The sequence below is a fragment of the Xiphophorus couchianus genome, chromosome 8 (genome assembly GCF_001444195.1).
Source record: "Xiphophorus couchianus chromosome 8, X_couchianus-1.0, whole genome shotgun sequence".
Taxonomy (NCBI): domain Eukaryota; kingdom Metazoa; phylum Chordata; class Actinopteri; order Cyprinodontiformes; family Poeciliidae; genus Xiphophorus; species Xiphophorus couchianus.
Window position 1 is genome coordinate 28,328,650 of NC_040235.1, and position 21,659 is coordinate 28,350,308.

Sequence of the window (21,659 nt, forward strand, 5' to 3'; positions counted from 1 at the left end):
GACAAAAAGCCTGTGAAATTTAGTTGCTTGTCTTTTGCACTCTGAATTTTGTTTACTGATGTCCTCTCGTTGACAATTGTAAGATCTCATTCAAGTGTTGAAACTTGAACTTCTCCTGCCCTTTATGATGTATAATATGAAGTAGTGCTGCACTGTACTGGAACAAACTGTCGTTGGGATTTTCTTTCTTACAATGTGGTTTATATTGCGGTATAAAAATATGCAGGAAGTTTCAATAGGATGTTGCACCTTAAGTCACCTTTAGGAGCTATGACTCCAGCAGCACCTTAAGTTATCCTGGACTCCTGCCATTATCAACCTGTACTGATCTTACTTCTTTATGTGAATGTTACAAGAATGTTTTTTTTTTGTCTGTAATTGAGTTATTACTCGGGCTGCACAATATTAGAAAATATTTCAATAATGTTAGAAAAGTTCACACGCGTCTCTTTTCCACTGCCTGAAGTTCAATCAGACCCATCCTCTCTTGTTTTAGAGAGGATGGGTCTGACACTGTTTAGTTAGAATTACCCAAACTGTTGTTTACTACTGTCTGCCGCTTGGTGCAGTATTTTACTTTACTGGTTGTGATTGATTATTTATCCAAGTCAAGGCAGTATTTGCAAGGAATATTCTGAATGATAAAACAATCTGTGATTGACTGTTGTGGTTACATTAACTTGGGTTAATGTAATCAAGTTTCAGAGCAGACACACACTACCATGTGACAGAACACGTATTGAGCAAGTGTGTGTGAGGTGGCTGGCCGCACATCATTCCTTGTACACCAGGACATGTGCATGTATCAGTCTCAAAGCACACTTAACGTCAACTTCTAAAAATGTGAATACATGTTGAAATATATTTGTGGTTCACATTGAGCTTGCAGAGCAAGAGCTGTGGCTTTTATGAGTGGCTCTTGGTATAAAAAGACGTTTTTGGTAGAACACAAGATGGTTGATTTTGCCATCATACTCTTGTAAGCATCAGGAGTCAGGTTTTATGTGGAGTATGCTAACGTTTGCCCTTTCTGCTTTTGGTGGAACAGAGATGGAATTCCCATCCTCACTGTCCAGCACTGAGCGGGCCTTTATTCATCGACTGGCCCAGTCCCTGGGCTACATTTCCAAAAGCAAAGGGTGAGTTCAACTATTCAGTCTCTTTCAGCTCCTGATGCAAACTCTTAGGGCTGTTGAAAAATATTATTTTAGTAATTGAGTATTCTATAGATTATTCTGATGATTAATTCAGTAATCACAGAAAATTTTTATAAAATAAAATATTGGTGAATTCTACCACAACAGCATATATATATATATATATATATATATGCCACAACAACATGTATGTGTGTGTGTACGTACGTACAATGTAATAAATACGAATGTTTTTATTTCACTTTTTCAGAAAAGGCTCCAATCGTTTTCTGACAGTCAGGAAGAGAGATGTTTCAGACAAACCTCGGCCCAGTACATCTCTGGATCTGTGCCCCAGCTCCTTATATTTCATCCGCAGCCTGCTGCAGAGATTTCCCACCAGCAAGAAGGAACGTGCAGACATGCATCCCAACATCAAAAGTGGCATGTCTCTGGCTACAGAAACTAGTGATTATCTGTGTGTGTGTGTCTGTATTTGATGTTGTGGAGGGCACTATACAGAGATGAGAGGAGAGTAAAATGCACCTTGGATTTAGAGTTGGACAGAGGACTTTAACCTTGTCATCTGTCCAACACCAAAATATAACTGGAAACCTTCAGACAAATTTGGATTATTTGACAGGCAGTTTACTCAACTCATGTGGAGTGTGTTTGGTCACATAGTATCTGATGTATCATGTCTTGCTCCTCTTTTAGATAGCGGCTTTGACAGGAACAGAGCAAGTGGTCGCCTAAACAATGGCATTCCTATGGTTCCTAGGAAGAGAGCACCATCAGAACTGGACATTTTCCGAAGTTCCCTGCCTGTACATGAGCACCAGGAGGAGATTGTCCGACTGATCAGAGAAAACAGGGTGGTACTTGTTTTGGGAGAGACTGGCTCTGGAAAAACTACACAGGTGAGTGTTAATGCAGACGGATTTAGATGGTCAGTAAAGTTTTCTGTTTGGCTTATCGTCTCCCTTCAAAATCTTCCTATATTTGACATTCATATGTTTCTTTTCATTGAAAGCTTTTTGTCCTGGAGCATCAGTTTTAAGTTTCTGCTCGTATGATAGATGATCAGGTTTTTCTCTAGTATAGAAACTGTTCAAAACTAGTCTTTGCAAATCAATAGATGTTTTCAAGTTAAATGAATCTGTATCTTTATCCATTTGGACTTTTTGAAAAGCATGTATGTAAATGTTATATGATACATTTCTGCTTTTTTTTACGTTTGATTTGTTCATATGTGGAAGAAAAATATTTCTGTATTTTAAGACTTAATAAGCTATGACATGATACTTGATGACAGAACCTGACAGCATGCTCACTGGTGAAAGGAGATGGATTTCTGTTCAAAATACATAAACTAAACATAATTTTAATCACATATTCATTAAACAGACAGTAAGGAAATGTAGAAATAACTGTCTCTAAAATACTAATTACTTCTGGAATGTTTCTGTTTAGATTCCCCAGTTTTTGTTAGATGATTGTAGCAGAAATGGAAAACCCTGCAGGATTTTCTGTACTCAGCCCAGGCGCCTGGCTGCCATCGCTGTGGCTGAGAGAGTCGCAGCAGAGAGAGGCGAGAGTGTTGGCCAGACAGTTGGTTATCACATCAGACTGGAAAGCAGGTACATTTAACCTACGCTAGTCAGATTCTATTTGGAAAAAACAAAGAGCTGTAAAACTGTTTAGAGCAAAATCCTGGAAAGAAAATTGGGACATCTATTGATGTCTACTTTATTGAAGGGATTTTGGATGCTCTTCTTGATTATGCTGCGAAACTGGTCTTCCCAGATAATCTGGAATAGAATTAAAACCTCATGTTCTGACTGTATATAGCTGATCAGTGGTCGCTGGGTAGTAAGCTACAGCATAGACAAAATATTATTTTATATTTATTTAATTTTTGTTTTCATTAGTTTTTTTAACACCCTTAATTTTTTTATTTGTTTTTTATTCTTCCTTTGTTTAACACTGTACTTAAATCTCTCACTGGTGGCTTTCGTATGCAAGGGGAAGATCGCAAGGGAATATATTTCTTCAGTTTTTCTGTAATATACTCAAAAGTTCAATAAAGAAATTTATTTTTTTTAAAAAAGCTGGACGGGACGATACTGCAAACCTTTTCCATTTTTATACTTGCTCTTTGCATATTATTAGAATTTCATGTGATAAGCCAACCCAAAGTACCATGATTGTTAAGTAGAAGAAAAGGGATTCATGCTCCCCCCGCCCCCTTTTTTTACATATAAAAATCTGAAACATGTTGAAATGAAAGGAGCCCATAGAAATAACAAATTGTTTCCTAAAGCAGGCTAATTTGCAGATATAATGCAGAGAGAAGAATGTTCGAAAGGCCATCTGTCAGCTTTTGGAAACCCCTATTGAGTTCTTAAAATGTTTAGCAGCTGCTCTTTACTTTGTAAACCTCAGGGTCTCGCCCAAGACGCTGCTAACCTTCTGCACAAGTGGAGTCCTCCTCAGAACACTGATGGCTGGGGATACCAGCCTCACAACTGTTACCCATGTCATTGTGGTGAGCATTAGCTCTATAAATGTAGCATCTTCAAGCTCATGATTGTAGCCTGAAGCAACTTCATTGATGCTTTATTCCAGTCTGAGGCCAGTATTTGGAATCTGAAGAACAGTACATACTGTTTTATGTAGATTTTTGATTTCTCAAATTTCCACAACAAATTTAAGAGTAGTTATAGTTCTTGTAGTGGGGATAAAATATAATTTTTAACTTGTAGCTTGTGTTTTGTAGTAAAACGACATCATGATTTTGTGGCTTGTCCTTTCCAAACAGGATGAGGTTCACGAGCGTGATGGTCTGACTGACTTCCTTCTTACTAAGATGCGGGATGTTGTCCAGAGGATTCCCACACTGAAGTTGATTCTCTCTAGTGCAGCTCTGGATATAGATCTATTCCTCCAGTACTTTGGCTCCTGCCCTGTGATCCACCGTAAGTCCTGTGAATGTTTGATTTTTCCAGGAATTAAACATCCATCCATAAACCTGCATGGTAACAGAAGGTTGGTGCCTATTTCCTGCGTAATAAACCTTGGCGAATGGAGCTCATAGCAGCTGATGTAAAAACTCTTAGAAGAGGCTGATCTCCACACTGTAAAACAAAACATTCGCCCTGCTATCGGTGGATCACACTTCATCTTGTCTGCTTGTTTTGGTCAAAAGGGCTGATGGCGCAGAAAATGTGCAACCTAGTTTCAATCCAGTAGCTTGCCATTATCAGTGTGTCAATATGCCCTTTGAGATTTCAGTTGGATATATAAAAGCTATGATAAATAAAATGTATTATTATTATTATTATTAATAATAAAATAATTATTTACAAATTAGGAGGGAATTGTAACCACAAAAGTAGAGTCAAGAATTCATTTTCTCATTTTAACCAAGATTAAATAACATTTAGTTTGTCTTTAGTGCAGTCACAGCTTGAGATGCATAATTGCCTTGCACTTTCTTGAAACCAGAGTTCTATGTCTTTAGTTATCAGAATGTGGAAGGGTTTAATTGTAAGGTCTATCTCCACCTCCCCTGTTTTTTTCTGCAGCAGTTTCCAATGTTTTGGCAGAAAGTGTCAACCCAACAGCAGATGTGGTCAATGTCACCAGAGTGCACTCCCTCCAGGGGAGAGCAGTACGTTTACAAATATCCACTTAGGGCAGCCTTCAATCCTTTGCAGGAATTTCCCATTTCCCCATACTTTTTAAAATGCAACGACAGAGGTGTATAACTGGCTACAGTAAATAATTTGTACTAAAATTATGGTTCAGATTTTATGAACTACCTTATAGTGGAGAGCTCCTTCACTGACAGACTGCTTCATCCAAAATGCAAAGGTGCATTATAGAATGTCCTTCCTTCCAGACTTTATGAACATCACTGATCCCAACAAAACCAATGAATTATTTACATTCCTGCTGTTTTTTACATATCCCTATTATTTGCAGTTTGTTTCACTTCTTGCAGTCTTTGGTTTTTTATACTTATGTATGTTCATTAAAAAAACATTTTTTAAGTAAATTACTTAGTTGAAAATTTCTTTTAAGTAAAGCATACCATTTTCAATAGCTGTACAGTAATATTTGTTTCTACATAGACTGTTATCCTTATTTTTACATTGTTTATCTTTGAGTGAATATGCATTCTCACACATAGCTTTAACTTGATGCTGATACATTGCATTTTCCCACTGTGGGGAAACTCCTGGTAGTTTCCCCATGTTTCTGGATCTCTGAAATACTTACTTACTACTTATTGTTAAGAAAATCATTAGTCATCATTGAAAGAAAAAATATTCCAAGCAGTTCAAAACAGAACTTTCACAGCCTTTCTAAAAGTTTTAAAGTAAATTTATAAAAATGGGAAGATTACCTCCTGATCTGATTTATTTGAGAATCCCTTTCACCATGGCAATGTGTTAGTAATCACTAAATCACTCTGTTTGTAGTTAAAGGGAAACTATTTGAAGTGAAGGAGCTCTTTCTGGAGGATATCCTGCGGCAGACGGGTTTTAATAGAAAGGACATCTGGAAATATCAGGAAGAGACTCAGAGAAGTATGAAGCTTTTCTTTTTGAACCTTCTCCAGCCTTCTCACTGATTTCATGTTAAGCTCCACTGTCCATGTGATATTCAGGAGAGGGGAAGCAGAAACGATTGACAGAGTGGTGTGAGACGGTGGAGAGCGGTTCTGTTGGTGGGAAACGGACCCACATGTTGGCTCCAGGCTTCCTTCATTCTGGCAGCTGTGGGGACAGAGAAGATGAGGGCTCCATCAAGCTGGCAAGCCAAACACACGACATTATACATTATGAAGCATCCACAACACACATTCTGTTCCCTCTTCTACATGATCTGATGATTGTTTTAACATTTTAGCATTTTGACACCTAGGCCTGTCGCGATAAACGATAAATCAATTAATCGTACGATTAGGCCTGTCACGATAGCAAATTTTGCTCAATGATTAATTGTCTCAAAAATTATTGCGATAAACGATAATATTGTTTGAAGACCTTTTTACACTGATCTAATGGAAATGACGTAATAATGCATAAGATTTCTTGCCAAAGATAGATACACTTTATTTTCAAAAGAACACTAAACACTGGAACTGATAAACAAAATAAACAAAACAACCAAAAACAAAAATAAAATGGATTCTCAGTCTCCATTAACAAAAAACTCACTTGAAAAAAAAAACTAAACAACATAAAGCCAAAGTGGGAATAAATACTGCATTCAACCAAAAGATTATGAAGTCTGTATATTATGTTGCCCTTCAGTAATAATTTGATGTAAATAGAGAAGATGGGCACATCGACCACCTGATGCAATAGTTCACACTACATGATTTTTGCTCCTATTTTTCCCCTTAAGACAATCTTAAAACGTTGGTCTTTCTAAGACTGTGTGGTGTGTTACGGTAGATCGTTGCCACTCTGATCTGACTGGGAGCTTTAACACAGCCTGTTGAATGTGACAGGCAGCCAATCAGAAAGCTGGATTCTCCTCCACGCTTTCTGAGGGGAAATTACAGAGGGGAATCCCAAACAGCTGACACTACACAACCCCGGACATTGGAGACCTTAACGAAGAACAGCTGAAAAGTTACCGGGTTTATCAACTGCGGTAGCAGTTTTGCTCCAACTCCTCCTCTTGTCATTTCTATATTCTTTGCATGTTGAATAAACATTAATGTTGTTTCCACATATCATCTCCAAAGTCCGCTGGCCGTGTCAGCTGTTTGTAATTTCCCCTCAGAAAACTCAGAGGAGAATCCGCGCTTTCTGATTGGCTATCTGTCACATTCAACAGGTGTAGTTAAAGCTCCCAGTCGGGGAAAACCCCTGATTTAGATCGGAGCCAGCAACTACGATCTACCGTAACACACCACACAATCTTAGAAAGACCAACGTTCTAAGATTGTTGTAAGGGGAAAAATAAGAGCAAAAAATCATGTAGTGTGAACTATTGCATCAGGTAGTAAATGTGCCCATCTTCTCTATTTAAATCTAATTATTACTGAAGGGCAACATAATATACACACTTCATAATCTGCACTCTTTTGGTTGAATGCAGTATTTATTTCCACTTTGGCTTTATGTTGTTTAGTTTTTTTTCCAAGTACATTTTTTGTTAATGGAGACTGAGAATCCATTTTATTTTTGTTTTTGGTTGTTTTGTTTATTTTGTGTATCAGTTCCAGTGTTTAGTGTTCTTTTGAAAATAAAGTGTATCTATCTTTGGCAGGAAATCGCATGCATTATTACGTCATTTTCATTAAATCAGTGTAAAAAGGTCTTCAAACAATATTATCGTTTATCGCAATAGTTTTTGAGACAATTAATCGTTGAGCAAAATTTGCTATCGTGACAGGCCTATTGACACCTCATGTATTTTAATTTTAACATTTTTTTCTTCACACTGACGAAAAGAGACTGTAAAAGAAACAACATTTAGACTTAAGGTTTGTGTAATCTTTTTGGGGTGTTTACAAAATATTATGGAACTTACAAGATTTTGCTCACATTTTTTTCATAAAACATGTTTACAATACTTTGCAAAGGCCTTTTTGTAATGCAACATTTCTTTATATTTTGTTTTCAAGAAGCCAGAAGTTTTTCACACTTTAAAGAGATTTTTATCATTAGTTGCCTGTGCCTTGTCAGCTCTCCACTCAGTCCTTGTAGCCATTTTCTTTAATACTGCAACATGCCTATATGTCGGTGCTAAATGCAAAAGTAAAAAGTTTAAAAATGTTTACAATTTAGCAGGGAACAAGCTTTTAATCAAAGCTAAGTTTTGTTATTATAGCAGCCTTTTGAAAAGTCACAACTTTTTCAGATTGTTTTTTCATTCAGTTTATTAAAAGAACTTTAACACAGTTTTATGAACAGCTTTTAAACAAGGTAAAGTTCAGATGAACCTTTAGGTAATAACAGCTAATGATCCACTGAAAGGTGATCCATTCTTACATCCTGTGTCAGATATGTCTGGATTTTGTGTGGCTGTATTTAAACCTACCTTTTAGATTTAACAAAAAAAAAAAAAAATAGAAATGAGAAATGTCTCAGTCTTATTAAGAAAAAAAAACAAAAAACACAGAAAACGAGTTGCTCTAAAACGCCTCAGAACAGAGTAAACCAGGGGTCTGTGGAACCACCATAACCAGGAATTAAGACCAAAGCATTGCAGATCGTAAGTGAATGACTCGCATTTGAAAAGGAAGGATTTAAATGCATATGTCCACTTATCATTCTAAGACTGTGTTCATTCAGAACACTGAAAAGTCATCCTTCCACTTCATCAGTTATGTGCACATTGCACAATATGGATCCTAAAACTGGACTGAAAATGAGAGAAATGGTGAAACAACTCCAGAAAGCCGGAACAAGTTTTCTATATTTCTCTTATGTTTTTCACCATCTTAGTGAAGTGCTGTCAGCAGAACATGTTGTCTGTGAACATTTTGTTATGTGTCACAGAACGAAAATGACACAGAGCAGCTTGAACCGTGGCTGCTGCGGGAGATGGACTCCTGCATTTCCAGCATTTTCCTGCATGAAGACCAGAAGGCTTTCAGTCAGCTCTTCAACCTCATTCTTCATGAAAATGTCCCTGGTAAGATTCTCTCTTCACATCTAATTTGTCTACATACACTAATCTACATTTAATTTGAAGCTTTAATAACATTACATATGATGTAAAGAACACAGCAGACAGATCAGGGAGGAAGTAAGGAAGGTTAAAGCAAATTTAGATTCTAAAACTATATCCCACACTTTCAACGGTCTCACATAGCTGTGGTCAGTCCTTCATCTGAGCAGTGGACCAGTATTGCATAGTGACTATACTTTTCAAGACATGACTGTCCACACATACAGCAGATCTTGATGTATAGAATATTTTGCCTTAATTATTATTACATAAAATCTCAATTAGAAACATTGAAATTAGTGGAATCTAGAGAGAACTGGATGTTATTTAGTGCTTTTGCAACAACGATCAGAGTAGTAGCAGCATAGGGTGAACTAATGTGTAAGCTGAACTATGAATGTACTGTTCTCTGATAAATTTTATTTCAAGAATGCCATTAGCCGTAGGTTATGTCTGTAAAAATACCAATTTTATTGTAAATATGGAGACTTAATACCGTAGAATAAAGATGACGCTTGGATGTCAGAACAAAACCAAAACAGATACATACACTCTTATACATAAAGTAATGCATAATGAAAGCAGATTTGGGTGAAGGAACTCTCTTCTGTCCTGAATTGTGGTTCAGTGGACGTCATGCACAGTGAGACCGGCTCCACGGCTCTGATGGTGTCAGCAGCGCGGGGATTCCTTCCACAAATGCAGCAGCTGCTCAGTATGGGTGCTGATATCAACATGAAGGCATCTAACGGGTGGTAAGAAGACACACATTTCTTTCCTATAATGCAAAGCTTTGATTACACAGATTAAAGTGGGTTTTAATATTTGTAATTAAAAGTAGGTCAATGGTACCAACTCAAAAGACGGATAACTTGAATAATGGAGTAGATGTTGTCACAATATAGTCTATTAGCTTTGCTTTGATGAAAACATTTAAAAACTGTTAGAGACATGACTCTTTTTTTACATTTCTTTTCAGGACTGCTTTAGACTTTGCTAAACACTTCCAGCAGACAGAAGCAATGGATATCCTCAAGTCTTCAATGTGAGTCTATTGAACAGTGTAGACAGGAGCTAATGGTCCATAACCAGTGGATCATTAGAGGTCGCAACCAGCGGAGCTACTCAACTATAATGTATCAGAAATTCTAATCAGTCTCAAATGTTTGATCACAGATCTGAAAAGTCATCCTTCCACTTCATCAATGAGTCATAGTTGCATATTTTGTCAGAAGGAACGGGATGAATGTATCCTAACAATATATTTATTGCCAGAATAACATTATTGAGACTTCATTAGTAAGTTTTATTATTATAATGGATGTAGTGACTAGACCTGTCACGATAACAAATTTTGCTGAGCGACTAATTGTCTCAAAAATGATAGACAATTTTAGACTGATGTAATGGTAATGACATAATAATGCAAGCACAGTCTGCAAAAAATAAATACATTTTTTATTCAAAAGAACACTTAACACTGGAAAACAAAATAAACAAAACAACCAGGAACAAAAATAAAATGGACTCTGTCTCCGTTAACAAAAAAATTACTTGAATAAAAACTAAACACACCATAAAACCAAGGTGGAAATAAAGACTACATTCAACCAAAAGAGTACAATTTTGAAGTATGTATACTATATTGCCCTTCAATAATCATTAGATTTAGATGGAGAAGATGGGCATATCAGAGTACCTGATGCAACAGTTCACTCCTCCCTTACAGGAGGGGTCATGGAGAGCACCGGAGTTGAGCCTTTTTTCATTCAGTGTCATCAATAGAAAGAGAAAAAGGCAGGAAGAAACGATAAAGTCGATAAATTAAAATGAGGTTGCTCATTTTCATTTATAATGCCACTTACTGATTTATTGTTTATCATGACAGGCCTACCAGCGACTAATAAAATCACTAATTATCTTATTAGAAATGATACTGTTATGTTATGCGATGGACTGGCGACCTGATCTGAGTGGATCCTGCCTCTCACCAGTTGATGGCTGGAGATGAGCACCAGCTCTCCTTGTGACCCAAGTGTGTTTTATAGTGGATGGATTGATGTTTAATAATTAACTGAATTAATTAATTAAGGAAAGAAACCTAAACAGCATCAGCAGACATGAAATCTAATCAGTTAAAAAGAAAATCTGAAGTGAACTCAGAATGACTTTATATGCTTCATAAAAATGGAACTGGTGTTTCTACTTTTCTGAAATGAACTCTTGAGATTTTCAGTGCACATTTTGGAGATCTAAACATCTGACCTTACGCTTGGAGAGGAAAACAAGGGAATGAACTCTAAATAGCCTCCTTTGGTTCGATAGCTCTGGCCACTTTGAACTAACACAATACAACTGAAAAGGGATTCACTTTTGGTCTTGAATAGGACTTTGGTGTCACCGCTCTTGGAATGGAGTTTGGACCTTTAACCCTAGAGGCTCATTAATTAAGATCGCAGCACAGATGTTTTATTCTGAAAAGCTACGTCAGACTGGCTGCTGGTGTCTGACACTGGCCTCCGATTGTAGAATTCAGGGGTTTCTTCACTGTGAATTTCCAACTGAATTATAAACCATTTTGGAAGCAATTCTACCAGAATGGAATGCTAGTTCAGGGGTGGTGAACTTGCGGCTCTCAAACCGCATGCAGCTCTTTGACGGATCATGTGCGGCTCTTTGATATCAAAATTTCTCACACTCATTGAAGGCAGGACTAACAAAAGCAGCATAACGTGAAGCAGAGCAAGCTGCTACTGCTGCGCAAGATAAAAGCAAACATATGTTGGAGTTAGCGCAACAGGTTCTGGTGACGCTAAGGGGCAAAGCAAAATGGTTCTGGTCACATTAACACAATCAATGCTGTGCACATCGCGGTGACGCTCAGAGTGGCAGGTTGTGGGTTTGAGATATCTAGTGATTTCTCTACTGCAGAACAAAAGTGAGAAAAATCAAAAAGAAAGAGAGACTCATACGAGAGATTAAATTAATAATGATATTTATTATGATGCATCAGACCCACTGTTTTTAACCTTTAAGTAAGGTTTAATTTGAATTAATGCTTGAATATTAATGTTTATTAAATGCCCCGTTAAAACTATTGAGCAGGGGTGAATCCAGAAAGTTTTTAAAGAGGGCTAAAAGGGGGTCAATAATGATCTTGGGTTGCTACACCAAAAATAATGGTTAAACTACAGCACAGGTGTCAAACTCCAGTCCTCAAGGGCCACTGTCCTGTAGTTTTTAGATGTGCCACAGGTACAAAACGCTGGAATAAAAAACTGCATAGTTTATGCAGTTTTTCCTGCATAAACTGTGCAGGAATATGATCTCAAGTAAATCTCAAGATTAGAAAGCAGTTCTAATCTAAACATTGGGATTATCTGTGTTGCACTAAGCCTGTGAGCCAACTGTAGCTTTTTTAGTTGTTAACCTAAAAATGGCTGAAAGGGATGTGTGTTTTCTGGCCTTTCCTAAAATTGCCTCCCCCATCACAAACCAAGTTCAGCAACCATGTATTTCACCATTTTCAAAGAAACTGAAGATCCCTGATCTACACTAATCATGCCTGCTGCCCTATCTGCCTCTTATATTGCTGGGATGATTCCTGGAGTTACATCAGCACATGAACAAAACACAAGCCTGGTTTCTGCAGAAGTACATGAATGTTTACTTATATATATTTTTAGGATAATTGTAAGTACTATAAACAGTTAAAAGCAAAAAAGTTATTTTGTTTCTGTGCAGACCTTTGGGGGAAGTGAGCAGCCTGGAGGAATCAGCGTTGGTACAGTGCAGTCCTACAGAGCTGAGCAGTGAAGAACAAGAGCTCCTCAAACAGTACCACTACAGCTTTGATGACCAGCGGGTGGACCTGGATCTGATCATGACGTTGCTCCACAACATCTGCACCACCACTAATGAGGGTGAGGTTTAGCATTGAGGCAGACAAACCCCTTCCATCCAGTTTGAACAGTTTTTTACACTCTGGGTTCATTTGCAGTCTCACAGCTTGCTTTTTGGACCTCTGTATTACAAGTTAGTAAAAATGGTAGTACTTGGATGTGTTTAACTCCTCAGGTAGTACATCCTGGTCTGGGCTTTCTTATATAGCTGCTTGGTGTTACTTGTCCAGTCAAGTTTGTTGTCCAAACACAGACCAAGATACAGTATGTATAGGTCTGCACAATCTCCACTCCCTCCCCTCCTGTCAGAACCGGTCTTGGGCTGCCTCTGTCCCTCCTGAAGTCAATGACCAGTTTGTTTGTCTTGGATGAGTTTAACTGCAGGCTGTTTGTATGACATCAGACAACAAAGTTCCACATCGGACTCCTCTGGTCTTTTTGTTGTCTTTGATGCGCCCTATGATGGCAGTGTCATTGGCATACTTCTGGTTGTGACACATTTCAAAGTTGTTACAGAAGTCCCAGGTGTATAGGTTCTAGAGGATGGGTGACAGTATCGTACCCTCAAGGGCTTCAGTGCTGGTGACCACAGTGTCAGACATGATGTCCTTTATCCTGACAAATTGTAGTTTGTCGGAGAGGTAGCTGGAAAACCAATCAACCAGGCAGGAGTCCTCTCTCATTCTGGTAGGTTTTTGCAGGAAGAGAGTACTGGCAGTGCCACTTTCCTTGTCCAGGTGTTAGTAAGTATGTATCAGCCTATTGCGAAGCTCCTAAAATTAAGGAAATTGGAGAAAATTTCTCTGCTGGCCAAATTATCGGTGCACTCCTGAAATGTTCATAATTTCTCCCAAATCTGAGGCACAGTCTCAGTCAGTTGGTTTTTTCCTCAATCTGATTTGGAGTTTTCCAATTGTTTATGGGAACTCAGAAGACTGTGGGAGTTATGTATAGTATTCTGACAATTTAACTTTATGTTCTGCTTACTTTCTTTCTCAACGCTTCCCCTTAGAAGTTTTTTTTCTTTCTTTCTTGGTAGTAAAGAATACTTGGTTTGTGAGTCATCTTTAGTGTTCAGCTTCAGTCACCACAACATAAACTGCGCAGTAATGTGAAGTTTATCTTGTGATCTGCAGGTGCTGTCCTCGTATTTCTTCCTGGATATGATGAAATTGTGTCATTGAAGGATCGCATCCTCATTGATGATAAGAGGTTCTCCACTCACCCTGAGAGGTAATTAGGCAAAGAAAGCATCGCAAAGGTCTAATAATACCTTGTAGCTGTAAAAACCTGTCAAAAACTGTTAAAGGTTATTACTGTAATTTAACTAAATTTAATCATAGTGATTTTAGTCAGGCAGTGATAAGTATTAAATCAATGCTCTGATGGTTGCATGAGCAGCAATGCTGCAGAGATTCGTGCATGTAGCCTCTCTGGACACAGACTGGGACTCCCCCAGGGACTCGCAGCACACCCACTCTCTACATCCAGGATATAGGAGAAGTGCAACTATACAGAGATTATTAGGGACTTGCACTAATGCAATGTGCAGGTCTGTAAATATCATTTCTTCACTTAGTAACAACTGATCACTTGCTGAACTGGTTATAATCCGCTGTGATTTATTAACTCAAAACCATTTTAAAAAAGGACATTACCACTTACTGTTGCAGATTAGGGAATACTTTTGTTAATTGTTTAGTTCTTTACCAGTTGTTATATACTGGACTGTGGATATAGTTTTATTCTGAACAATGTTTGACTCAAGAGCCAGACACATTTAGTGGCACAAGGCAAGTTTCTCTGAATTGGACTAACTCTCTGTATTTGTAAATCTTTCCATATAAGGTGTTTTATCACTGTTTGTTCTGAGTGTATTGACCTGCACCGCTAGGCCTTGCTTGTGGGGTTGATATGTCTTACCTCTCAGTTACCAGGTTTTCACTCTGCATTCTGACATGCAGACTCTGGATCAGAAAAGAGCCATGAAGCCAGCTCCATCTGGTGTCCGGAAGATAGTGAGTCACTTTGTTCACTCCTCTCTGCTGTATGCTGGAAAATGGAAGCACATCTATACTTATCTATCTATACTTACTGATTAATTTAGCTTTATATATATATATATATATATACTGTATATATATGCTTTTGAGTAAACAAATGAATGGGCATTAACCAGCTTTCTTTCTGCTCTTCTTTTCAGATTCTCTCTACTAACATTGCTGAAACAAGCATTACTATTGATGATGTGGTCTTCGTTATTGATTCAGGAAAGATCAAAGAGGTACTGGTCCCAGAAAAACACTGAAAAATATAATAAGCCAGTGGTAACCAGGTTGTTTTAGTTTGTTTTAATTCTGTTTGTGTGGGTTTTTCTGTTGTAGAAGTCCTTTGATACACTGAGTCGGGTTTCTATGTTAAAGACGGTTTGGATCTCAAAGGCCAGTGTTTTGCAAAGAAAAGGAAGGTAAGATTGGAATATTACTTTTTCCTAGACTGAATCCCATCTCAACCTTGCCTTGATCTTAAAAATTGGCATTGTGTGAGACCATACACCAACACCCTGATAAGTGGGCAACTTGGTGTTAGGTGACTTTGACATGTGGCAAACTAACCACTGGAATACTATGATTGAAAGTTGTACATTAAATTTAGTATCACTATTACGTCATCCATAAAAGTACGAAACAAGGGAAATGCACATATTTGTATTTCTATGCTACAACCTGCTCTTGTTTAGTCATTTGTGGCAGGACAACCTGCCATGTTATTTTTGCATGCTTATGTGTATTGTGTGTGTGTACACTGTGTGCACAATTAGGGTTGATTTTATGATTGAACAACTAGAGAGCTTCCAGTCATTCCCAAAATGGTCAGCCCTCACCAGATAACTGATTTCCAGTAAAACAAACTCTTTTCTCATCAATCCATAAAACCCTTAGAAAAATCTGTCTTCAGATATTTTATAGCCAACATGGATATAATGTTTTAACTTTAGTTTCTTGTTCAGTGGTGGTCATGTCTCTGATAATTGATAACAGACTAGTTAGGATTATCAAAATAATTTGCTAAGAGCCAGTATAATGAGATCATTTTTTTAATTGACTTTTTCCAAAGTCTGGTTTGGTTGCTGGTTTGCTGCCATGATTCTAACACACCTGAGCAGCTCTGCACAGCAGCAGCAAGTATTACAACCCCTCCCCAAGACCACTAAGGGTAAATTCTGGCACTGTACACCCAGTGCCAGAACAGAACACACAAATCAGTAATCTAAACAGTTTGTTTCAGTAGCAAAAGATTTTACAGTTCAGGTAAAACCTCAATCACAGGAGGCAGCAAACACAGGGAAGCTTTAAGCTTCAGGGTCTCCAAGGCCAAAACAACAAACAAAACACCCCCTTTTAATTATAAAATAATAAACACTTTTAAGAGGAGAAATGAAAAAAATAGTACAAAACTTGAACTCCCTGGCTAACCACGAAACAGGAGAAAACAGTTAAACAAAATGGCAGAGAACCCCTACCAGCTTCCACTGTGAATAGAAACACTACTTTAGTTAGACACTTGATTCTTCACAATATGCTCACAGCAAAATCATTTAAGTCCCCACAAACAGTCAGCTCACAGACAGGATCACTTCAGATCAATTCCCAGGGAAAAAAGGGCCCCGACATCTCTGGTATGAAGCTCTTTATGGGGTGGCTGACGAGCTCCAACACATTGCACCTGTGGCAGCCAGGTAGAACTGAAACACAAAGAGAGAGCTCTCTCATGAAGAGAGCCCCTAGAGGTCAGTGACTGTAACAGCAGGTCTCCTTCGCTGCCGCACAATAGTGATGGTCAGATGAAGCCTCGTGAAGCAATGAAGCCTCCCAGCCCATTGCTTCACCCAAAGGTTCATTACTCGGTGGTTCATTTCTCAGTAGTGACATCTGCTGTTGAAACTGTGGCAGCCTTGTCACTCAGATGGACATACTTAAAAAAATTAGTAAATGCAATATTGTCACAAAGTTTTTGTCAAACTCATGTTTAGTAACAGGAGAGTCAATTAAATCCTATTTAACTAATCTTTTTTAGTTGTTAAAATCATTTGTAGCCAATCCTGATATACAGTACAGACCAAAAGTTTGGACACACAGTTGTGTCCAAACTTTTGGTCTGTACTATATGTTGACTGTCAGTGGTTGTTTTCTTTTGTCATTGACTGATTTGACAATAGACATTTGTTTTAGTGTATATGGAGTGCGGCGCTTGTTGGGGCAGACAGTATTCTTTGAGTTTTGATTTGCCTCCTGAAAAACTAAAATTCTTCAAAACTTCTCTTTTTCTTGGATTTCTAGTTGGCTCTCTGATCCCTTATATTTTTATTTATCAGGCCAGAATTTTACTCTTCCAACAGCTTTAAGTCTGTTTCTGCTGTGCAAGACTGATATATCTTTGTAGAACAACGAAATAGTGGAAATTTCAAAAAGGGTGAGAATTTTGGAGGTAAAGGGGTTAATTATTTTTATTTAAGAATCTTATTGCAAGTGATCATCTCAAAGTCTTCCCAGGTGTCAGATTTTTCCTCTTGCTGGCTCCAAAACCGGTAACAAACATTACATTTTGATGAGTGCCATCATCAAAATCATTAATACACATGAACTATAAAAGGTTCCTTTTATTTCGGCCACTGCTGAAGACAAATACTCTGATGCGCAATCAAATACAATAACCCATGTCATGAAGCAGCACGGCTCATCAAGCTTTTATTCTTGAAAACCGACACGCAAAATGAAGCAGTCATGTTACCCATGCAATGCGAAGCGTCGTTTGTTGCCAGTCAAGTGGTTTTCAGCAAGACGACACAAGCATCGAAGTGGGGCTTCATCTGACACGCCTCCTTTTTACTTGGTACACGCCTCGAAGCCTGGCTTCAGATAGCCCATCACTACCGCACAATTATAAACCCAGCACGAGCGTCTTAACGCTCATGTTGCGTTTAAAGGCAGCTCGGAAAAACATGTTACGATGTGTTAACAACAGATTAAACAGTGTTAACTGCTGAAAAAAGTGTCAGAAGGCACAGATATGGGAAGTGCGGAAGCTTCCACTGCAGGGGTGCCCAAAGTCGGTCCTCGAGGGCCGGCATCCTGCATGTTTCAGTTCTCTCCCTGGTGGTAGCAACAACCTTTTCAGCATGTCAATGTTCTTCTTAGGCCTCTCATGAGCCATCATTTGATCCAGGTGTGTTAAACCAGGGAGAGAACTAAAACATGTAGGATGCCAGCCCTCGAGGATTGACTTTGGGCACCACTGTCCTGCTGTATCAAATCGATATAGGAATAACAGAGAGTTGGCCACTTTAAGGTAAAAACAACAAACAGCTTCCAGTCCGGGGGGGCGCACTGCTGACTCTGTGGGTGTGCAATGCCCGCCCATGCTGCTGTGCCTGCACTCAGATGTTCTGAATTCAGAAGCAAGAAGAGTCATACAAAACCACAACAAATCATCCAGCCTTTCTATAAGTGCTTCTAGGCATAGTAATCTTACTTTATGTAAACATTTTAATTTAAAAAAGTATTCCAGCTCAGTTTCAGTTCGGTCTCTGTGCAGAGCTGGCCGCTGTAGACCTGGGGTTTGCTTCCATCTCTTCAGTCGTCTCAGATTCAACAATATGCAAGAGTTTCAGGTTCCACAGCTGCTGCGGATGCCACTACAGGTACACACTACCTTTATATTTATCAGTACAGCAACAACTCCGAGCAGTGCTTTTATTTGCTCCTAATATGATACAATCATGTGGAAGTGTGAAATGTTGTGGTGATGGCTATTCAGGTTACTCAGCAGATTAAAAGTCTATAGTAGGAACATTTTCAGAAAAATGCAGGGTTAAAACATATTTGCTTACAGCGGGCCCCTTACAAGGAATGTCATGTCTAGAGATTTTTTCTAGGATGTAAAAAGTGCTCTAAATTACTAGAAAATGTGAAAAACTGAGTCATGAAAAATGAAGAATAAACTCTGATAGTGAGAGTTTGGAGGATTTTAGCAGTTGTTCGCAGGTCATGCAAACTCAGAAGCTCTAGAACAGACAGGGCATTAAGTGAAAGGTATCATTGTGTTTTTCAGGAATTGTGTCTACAGACCAAGCTGTTGGCTCCTTCATCCTGCCCCGTTGCTGAATTCTTATCTAAAGCTCCACAGCCACCTCCCACACATGCAATCCAGAGTGCTGTCCAGATGCTAAAAGTAAAATGTTTTTCCCAAGGTTTATCATTCTACTGATAATGAAGTGGCTGTGAATGCATGCTAATGAGCCGGTGTGCCCACTAATGTATTCCAGCCTGTAAAGGTGCATTGCTTTTGCCAACCTTTCTCTCAGACAATAGATGCTCTGGACCAGAATGAAGACTTAACCGACCTGGGCTTCCACCTGGCTGATCTACCTGTGGAGCCCCACCTGGGCAAAATGGTGTTGTGCGCTGTTGTGCTCAAGTGTCTGGACCCCATTCTCACCATTGCCTGTACTCTGGCCTATCGTGACCCTTTTACCCTCCCTGCTGAAAGCTCCCAGAAAAGAGCTGCTCTGCAGAGCCGCAAACGTTTCACGTCCAACACCTTCAGTGACCACATGGCCCTGCTCAGAGCTTTCCAGGTACAGATGTTTGCCTTTTTCACTACTGATGCTAAATCTTTTTCTTATTCACAATTGAAAATAAAGTACAAGGGGAATACCAACAAATTAACAATGTAGTAAAAACAAAGAATTATTTCTTTCTGGCTAAAAAGAATGCTCTCATTAAGGTTGTCATGTATTGTAAGTTTTATTATTAGGAATTTGTGTTTCAACTTTGAAAGTGTGTTTAAACTCAGAATGTAAATAAATTCAACCTAAAACAAATGATTTTGGCTGAGCTTAGGACAGAAGTCAGAAATTTGTGCTTTTTCTTTTTTTAAAACATGAAACAACTGAAGTTTACTTCTTTAGTCTGCTGTAAGACACATGCTGGAAGACACATGACCAAACCCACACAAAATGTATCAAATCACAGTAGACATACAGTATTATTGAGCTGAAGAGTAGCAATGGACCACAGATCTCATAAAAAATACTTGAGAGTGATTTACAGCAGTTAATCTTTTCCAAACTAAAACAACACATGATGCCTGAAAGCCTTTAAATATGTCAGATAGGCTGCAGCTTTCCATCTCTACATGGCTGGCCAGGACATCGCCAAATGTTTTACGGAACTAATGTGTTAATCCTTCTCATCTACTGTGGCGAAGGCAGCCAGTAAAGAGTAAAGGGTCAGTGAGGTTATTTATGATGTGACAAAAGCCTCCAGAATACTTTTGTGCTAAACAGCACAGATGTGGACTTGGGTTATGTGCGTTGGAGTCGAGGGATACATTCAAAATTTCAATTTCACCAAATCACGATTCAAAATGTCAACTTCATCAAAACAAAATTCAAAATGATAATTTCTTCAAGATTTTAGTTGAGTCTAAAGTCATTTAGACTCAACTAAAATCTTGATAAAATTGTCATTTTGAATGAGTCATTAATTTCTACCAATGACTCATGACTTCATGGTAATTTTACCCCTTCAACTTGAAAAGACTCGATTTCTTACACCAAACAAAAAGTGTGTTGCAAAGAGAAACTGTCCCAGACGTGTTATCCAGTTACATTAATAGTGACGTACCCTGGGATGAGATGAGGTCCACCATACCAACTATTAGTAGTCTTTCCAATCTCTGCTCTAATTTGATGAAAATATGTCAAGCTGAGCTGAATGTCACAGTGGGAGAAATTTAAACCTCCCTTGTGTTAGGCATGGCAGAAAGCTCGCAGTGAAGGCTGGGAGAGATCCTTCTGTGAAAGGAACTTCCTGTCCCAGTCTACCATGGACATGATTCTTGGCATGAGGACACAACTGTTAGGACAACTTCGTGCTATTGGTGAGTTTGACTTTTATTTTCCTCTCATTTTATTCATACTCTGCAAAGTGTTAGAATCAAATGAAAACCACTGAACAGTGACAGCAAAAATACTTAAAATACGGTACTTAAAATGTAATTTGAGGTTTTTTGCATCTTTTCTCTAGGAACACTTTGTGTGATCTTAAGTTAATGGTGTATGTGGATATTTATGTCGAACTGTCTGATCTGAACTTTGGTGTCGTAGTATTATTGTGGGGAACTGTTTCACACAGTTGCCCTGCGACAGACTGGTGACCTGTCCAGGGTGTACCCTGCCTCTCGCCCGGAACGTTAGCTGGTGATAGGCACCAGCAGCCCTCCCGATCCCTCTAAGGGACAAGTGTTAGAAAATGGATGGATGGATGGATGTTTCACACAGTAAATAATTAATTTTAAATTTTCAAGCATTTTTGACTTTTTACTTGAGAAGGGACATCAAAAATTCAGAATTGGCAATAGTTTGCCTTAGAAATGTTCCTCCTGTCAATTTCTTTGTGTTTTAGCCCCTGGCATGTTGATATATGCAATATTTATAAATTTTATAAGCACTTAGGTTATTTTTGCTAATGGAGCCTTTTCTTTGGTCGGCCAGGTTTTGTGCGCGCCCGTGGGGGCAGCGACATCCGTGATGTTAATCTAAACTCTGAAAACTGGGCTGTCGTGAAAGCAGCCCTGGTGGCTGGAATGTATCCAAACATGGTTCATGTCAACAAGAAGACCTCTTTGCTCTCCAGTAACAGAGAGAAGAAGGTTAATTTCCATCCTACATCAGTCCTGAGCCAGCTGCAGTTGAAGGAGGTAGGAATTTAATTTTGCCAACACCGAAACACAAAATCAGAGAGAGAAAGTTCACATGGAGCTGCCACTCTGTTTTTGATGTGTTTAAGGCTTAAAGCACTGTTGCCTTGCAGCAAGAAAGTCCTGGGTTAGAATCCCTGTCTGGGTTCGTTCTGCATGG

General features: G+C 38.6%; 1 protein-coding gene across 3 annotated transcripts in view; it reads left to right on the forward strand.

The window, feature by feature from the left end:
* The window catches only part of ythdc2 (YTH domain containing 2), a 37,169-nt gene that overhangs the window by 4,418 nt on the left and 11,092 nt on the right, over nt 1-21,659 (forward strand). For 2 of the 3 annotated variants that reach the window (XM_028024681.1, XM_028024683.1), the window contains 22 exons: nt 1,049-1,139; nt 1,408-1,604; nt 1,854-2,056; nt 2,610-2,776; nt 3,582-3,684; nt 3,958-4,114; nt 5,624-5,731; nt 5,812-5,957; nt 8,663-8,798; nt 9,463-9,589; nt 9,814-9,879; nt 12,579-12,757; nt 13,873-13,969; nt 14,667-14,754; nt 14,940-15,020; nt 15,121-15,203; nt 18,332-18,437; nt 18,848-18,967; nt 19,101-19,373; nt 20,554-20,680; nt 21,294-21,499; nt 21,546-21,548. In XM_028024681.1, coding sequence (XP_027880482.1) covers nt 1,049-1,139; nt 1,408-1,604; nt 1,854-2,056; nt 2,610-2,776; nt 3,582-3,684; nt 3,958-4,114; nt 5,624-5,731; nt 5,812-5,957; nt 8,663-8,798; nt 9,463-9,589; nt 9,814-9,879; nt 12,579-12,757; nt 13,873-13,969; nt 14,667-14,754; nt 14,940-15,020; nt 15,121-15,203; nt 18,332-18,437; nt 18,848-18,967; nt 19,101-19,373; nt 20,554-20,680; nt 21,294-21,499; nt 21,546-21,548 — 2,864 coding nt within the window. The remainder of the gene's footprint in view (nt 1-1,048; nt 1,140-1,407; nt 1,605-1,853; nt 2,057-2,609; nt 2,777-3,581; nt 3,685-3,957; nt 4,115-5,623; nt 5,732-5,811; nt 5,958-8,662; nt 8,799-9,462; nt 9,590-9,813; nt 9,880-12,578; nt 12,758-13,872; nt 13,970-14,666; nt 14,755-14,939; nt 15,021-15,120; nt 15,204-18,331; nt 18,438-18,847; nt 18,968-19,100; nt 19,374-20,553; nt 20,681-21,293; nt 21,500-21,545; nt 21,549-21,659) is intronic. The other variant, XM_028024682.1, reaches the window with a different exon arrangement.